We start from the raw sequence: 6,142 nt of genomic DNA on the forward strand, positions 1-6,142 counted from the left end.
ACATTGGAATTCTGTTCTTATTTCCTTTTTTTTAAAAGTCGTTTGCAAATTTGAGATGGGAGAAGATAAATATTTGTATTGAATAGGGTATAATAATAAAAAAAAATGAATAAAAACATTTAGGTGGACATGGGCTTCTCACTGGATGGATTGAACAAACAATATCCACATGGGCTGTAAAAAGAGAAGGTTATCTAGATATTACTATTCTGTAATTTGTATTTTCAGGATGAAAAGTTTGCCCACTTATCAGCAGAAGATATAGAAAAAGTTTCTAAATGTCTGGCAGAAAAAGAACAATGGCACAACAAAGCACTTATGGACACACAAAAACAAAGTTGTTATGATCCTCCAAATGTTTTAGCACAACAAATTCGATCAACAAAACAGGTAAGATAATTAAAACCAGGAGTGTTATCAATAAAATTGAGAATGGAAATGAGGAATGTGTCTAAGAGACATATAACAGACAACAGTAGAAGGTCACCAATAGGTCTTCAATGCAGCGAGAAATTCCACTACCCGGAGGCGTCCTTCAGATGTATGACATGAAACCGAACTGACCTAGAAAAATCATCATTATAAACTACACATACTAGTCTGTCTATTTTCAGGCTTTTATGATACACCTAACTAATTATACGATTGGTATTTGGATACAAAGGGTTGACAGTACGATACAAAAGGATACAATCCATTATCATTATCAACCTTGAATGATGCATTTAGCAAACTTCCTTTGTTCTTTTTTAGCCCAATTTATGGGCATTGTATTGTCTGGTCTGTTCGTTCTTTTGTTCGTTCGTCCGTTGGTTTGTCCATCTGCCAGGCTTCAGGTTAAAGTTTTTGGTCAAGGTAGTTTTTGATGAAGTTGAAGTCCAATCAACTTGCAACTTAGTGCACATTTTCCCTATGGCAGATATGATCTTTCTAATTTTAATGCCAAATTAGAGTTTTGGCCCTAATTTCACGGTCCATTGAACATGGAAATTGATAATGCAAGTGGGGCATCCATGTACTATAGACACACTCTTGTTTTAATGGAAATCGAAAATCAAATGAAAATCAAACAAAGTAAAAATAAACCTGTTCATTCATTGAATCATTTCACAAGTAGTCTATTTATACTATACATAAGTTTATATTGGATTATATATCCACCAGTAATCATGGAGGTCATCTGGATGGATTATTAGATGGCATCTGGTCGGAAATGCACATGAATTTGCTGAAAAATACCAAGTCCATAATTGGTTGATTGTTTTATTGGGACTTTTTGTAATTTGAATGCTTTATAATGTTAGAAATCCAATATGAGAATTCAGGTCAAATTTGTGAACAAGATTTTAACATCTTATGCCCCTTTTTAATCTAAAGTAATTTGAAAATTTAAATATCTCTAGTTGATAAAAATTGGAATCTTATTTTCTATTTTAGTCATTAGATACTACGTGCAATCCCATTATGAACAAACCCAAGCCGAAAGTGGAACCACCAAAGGAAGAGAAAAAAGATGTGAAGAAGGAAGGAGAAAATAATGGAGAGAAAATGGAAACAGATTCAACAAAACCAGGAGAAACACCCGCAGATTCACCGAAAACAGAAGTAAAACCAGAAATGGACATAGATTGATAACGTACATTAATAGGACAAATTTATTTATTTATTGAAATGAAGTGAGAGGTCACGGATAATGAAGAAATAGTTGTTCTAGATCTTGAACTGTTCATTTTGCAGACGACACGCTGACTTCATTTTTGATAAAATTTAGGGGCACTTAAGATTTAATTTTGTAAAAAAAAAATGATTTTGTTTGAAAAACTCTTTCCTATAAGTCAGTTTTAAATCGGAGAGGAAACTAGCATTAATCTTTTTTTTCTGATGTAGTTTATGAAGATGATTAGATATTGATGAGAAAATGAGACAGTATGTAGTTCATAAATTTTTATTCTTTCATTCTTGCACATTATATATAAGTAAATTTTGTCTTAATAAAGAGAACAGTTATGTATAAAACTTAACACATTTCTTGTGGAATGTCTGATTTCATGTTTCGCATCAATATGTATGTTTTATTCGCACATTTAACATTGGTGACTACATTTGTATAATATATCATTTAAAATAATATAATTTATACAACAAGCTGCGAGCTAATTGTTACTGTTAATATGTGTAATGCAAGAAAGTGCTTTTGTGTTGTTATGAATGGTTGTTATGGTAACTTGGCAAAATACTGTGTTGAAATTGTAAAAGAATTTGTACATAGACTTATTGGCAACTGAAATCGGCTTATTTTGATATATACAAAAAAACTAAGAACAAAAGATGCTGGTCAAAGACCAACATGAAACAAAATTTGACATTATAAAAGGTCAAAACCAGGTGTCACCACTGTAGAACCTATTCCAGATTAATAATACTAATTGAACTTCTGACTACAATATATGAAATGATTTAACATAAACTTTTGTTGAGGCATATATATTACAATTTTAACTTTATTTTCTAAATAAATTTTATGTTAAATAACTGAAATTTCATGAAATCAGTCCAGTTAGGAAAACTTTATTATTTTTTTTTATATTGTTGATGCTGTTATTCAGTGATTGACGTTTACAATTTTTACTCTGTTACTGTAAGTTGTTTCATTGCTTCAAATTCAATCATACATTTCATCGTCATCCATTTATTTGTTTTAAATCATCTGCAGGTATATATATATATTGCTTGAGTAATCGGCAGGGATCTAGCTTATCCTTACACAAATAAGTACTGTATAATCTTTTACTTCAAGAATTAAGTCAACAAGGGTCAAACTATTACATATGAAATAAATACAAGAATTTATCTATTAACTTGGTTATACAATGTTATATTTATTCCACAATTAGCAGTGTTATAAAGAGAGAAATATTAGTGAGGATAGAACTAAATTTTTCCCTCGATTTATTTTGAATTTTAAATCAGACTGAATACAGCAAGTAATAAAAAACGCATGAATAGGTTTGGCTCTAGAGTGATGAAATATTGATTGCGAAAAAACCCCAAAAAACATTGTACGGTATTTTAGAGAATACAAAAACAGTTTTAGAATATACATTCTTTTTTCTCAAAAGTTTAAATACATAAAATTCACATTGATTTAAAGACCAATTTTTCTGTTGCTTAAGTATTACACCATCATTAGGTTACAAAATAATGTTTTGTACTTTTAGAATGGTGTTTATTGGTACTATTTCGGGAAGGTCTCTCATTTGTTTGCCTGAAATAAAAATTTTTACTCCTCATTTTAACAAGTACTGTTATTTAAAATTTACACAGCATAACAAAAATTACGAAAAAGTACTGAAATTACCAGTCAGAAATTTTTCATAAGCATAATTGACTGCATGATAAACATATGACAGTATATAGTATAAATGAACCATACATTGTTGTAAACTTGAATGTCATTTGTGAAGAGTTGATCATACCACATCTTCTTTTTATTATAAATATATGTAGTTTACAGAAACAAATTTTAAAATACAAAAGTTTATTGTTTAAAGTTAAAATTGACCGGTCAATAGAATTTTTCATTTCAGCAAAGGAGCAGTTTGTAATATCAGCATTTTGTTATGTCATGTAATTGTGAAGTTTATGTTGCCGATTAAAAACTGTAAATATACATTTGTACAACTTATTCAAATTTCTAAGAGTTGACTGTTGCTGTTGAGGTATGCTATTTAGATAAGTATTGTCCAAATATTGAGTGTTGTCTACAGTGCAGGAGGTCATTGGTTCATTCTCGGAGACTTCAGTATTGGTATTTGCTGCTTGTCTGCTTTAAAGTTGAGGAAAGATTGGTTGTCTTGGAGTGCAAATGATGTGTATGGTAGAAATACCCATCTTCCATTTACTTGATGAATAGAGAAAAGAAGATGTTGTATGAGTGTAAATGGAACATCTCTCCATCCAAGTCACAATTTGTAAAAGTAAATTAAAACAAAAAAAGTGGGTAATAGAAATACTTGTGAAAAATCATTGATATCTTGAATAAGATGTATTACTATCAGTAAATATCAGTTTGGTGATTGTTTTGACACCTTGCACCCTAGGTCATGGTCCAGTGATTTTAATTAGTAATCAATCTTACATTTTAAGTTTCCTGCTGAATTTTGATTGATAGGACATTTTGTACCTACAATAAACAATGATCTTTTTGTTAACAATGGATCATGGTCCAGTGCCTTAATTAATAAGCAATGTTGCTATCCATTAGATTGTCTTTTTCTTTATTTCTGCTGACAGGCGATGCATGCATGTATTTCTGTAATTAAACCATGGCTGTTCTTATTAATAAAAATAATAGACACCTCAAAAATACAATTTAGAAATAGACCCAACAATCAGATCGAGAATTTTTTTAAAAGGGGCCTGTTTCAGTCATGTTTCAGTGATTCCCTAAGCCAAAGATTTTTTTTCCACATAAAGAGGGGGACTGGCTCCCTTCCACACCCCTAAAATCTGCCTCTGCAACACCCATTAGGCCAAAGGGTTATGTTGCTCACTTGTCTTAAGTTTTCTATGTTGTGTCTTGTGTACTATTATTTGTCTGTCTTTATCTTTTTAGCTCACCTGGCCCGAAGGGCCAAGTGAGCTTTTCTCATCACTTGGCGTCCGTCGTCCGTCGTCGTCCGTCGTCCGTCGTCGTCCGTCGTCGTTAACTTTTACAAAAATCTTCTCCTCTGAAACTACTGGGCCAAATCAAACCAAACTTGGCCACAATCATCATTGGGGTATCTAGTTTAAAAAATGTGTGGCGTGACCCGGTCAACCAACCAAGATGGCCGCCACGGCTAAAAATAGAACATAGGGGTAAAATGGAGTTTTTGGCTTATAACTCAAAAACCAAAGCATTTAGAGCAAATCTGACATGGGGTAAAAATGTTTATCAGGTCAAGATCTATCTGCCCTGAAATTTTCAGATGAATCGGTCAATCGGTTGTTGGGTTGCTGCCCCTGAATTGGTAATTTTGAAGAAATTTTGCTGTTTTTGGTTATTATCTTGAATATTATTATAGTTAGAGATAAACTGTAAACAGCAATAATGTTCAGCAAAGTAAGATCTACAAATAAGTCAACATGACCAAAATGGTCAGTTGACCCGTTTAGGAGTTATTGCCCTTTATAGTCAATTTTTAACCATTTTTCGTTAATTAAAGTAATCTTTTACAAAAATCTTCTCCTCTGAAACTACTTGTCCAAATTAATCCAAACTTGGCCACAATCATCTTTGGGGTATCTAGTTTAAAAAATGTGTGGCGTGACCTGGTCAACCAACCAAGATGGCCGCCACGGCTAAAAATAGAACAAAGGGTAAAATGCAGTTTTTGGCTTATAACTCAAAAACCAAAGCATTTTGAGGAAATCTGACATGGGATAAAAATGTTTATCAGGTCAAGATCTATCTGCCCTAAAATTTTCAGATGAATTGGTCAATCGGTTGTTGGGTTGCTGCCCCTGAATTGGTAATTTTGAGGAAATTTTGCTGTTTTTGGTTATTATCTTGAATATTATTATAGATAGAGATAAACTGTAAACAGCAATAATGTTCAGCAAAGTAAGATCTACAAATAAGTCAACATGACCAAAATGGTCAGTTGACCCGTTTAGGAGTTATTGCCCTTTATAGTCAATTTTTAACCATTTTTCATAAATTAAAGTAATCTTTTACAAAAATCTTCTCCTCTGAAACTACTTGTCCAAATTAATCCAAACTTGGCCACAATCATCTTTGGGGTATCTAGTTTAAAAAATGTGTGGCGTGACCTGGTCAACCAACCAAGATGGCCGCCACCGCTAAAAATAGAACATAGGGGTAAAATGCAGTTTTTGGCTTATAACTCAAAAACCAAAGCATTTTGAGGAAATCTGACAGGGGATAAAAATGTTTATCAGGTCAAGAACTATCTGCCCTGAAATTTTCAGATGAATCGGTCAATCGGTTGTTGGGTTGCTGCCCCTGAATTGGTAATTTTGAAGAAATTTTGCTGTTTTTGGTTATTATCTTGAATATTATTATAGTTAGAGATAAACTGTAAACAGCAATAATGTTCAGCAAAGTAAGATCTACAAATAAGTCAACATGACCTAAATG

The 6,142-nt window shown here is 32.2% G+C and overlaps 1 protein-coding gene across 1 annotated transcript in view; it reads left to right on the forward strand.

Moving 5' to 3' along the window:
• The window catches only part of LOC139485942 (heat shock 70 kDa protein 4-like), a 30,056-nt gene extending 27,524 nt beyond the window's left edge, over positions 1 to 2,532 (forward strand). The window contains exons 16-17 of the mRNA XM_071270625.1: positions 229 to 390; positions 1,438 to 2,532. Of these exons, the coding sequence (XP_071126726.1) occupies positions 229 to 390; positions 1,438 to 1,632 (357 nt within the window). The 3' untranslated portion in view covers positions 1,633 to 2,532. The remainder of the gene's footprint in view (positions 1 to 228; positions 391 to 1,437) is intronic.
• The last annotated feature ends 3,610 nt before the right edge of the window (positions 2,533 to 6,142 follow it).

The sequence above is a fragment of the Mytilus edulis genome, chromosome 8 (assembly GCF_963676685.1).
Source record: "Mytilus edulis chromosome 8, xbMytEdul2.2, whole genome shotgun sequence".
Taxonomy (NCBI): Eukaryota; Metazoa; Mollusca; class Bivalvia; order Mytilida; family Mytilidae; genus Mytilus; species Mytilus edulis.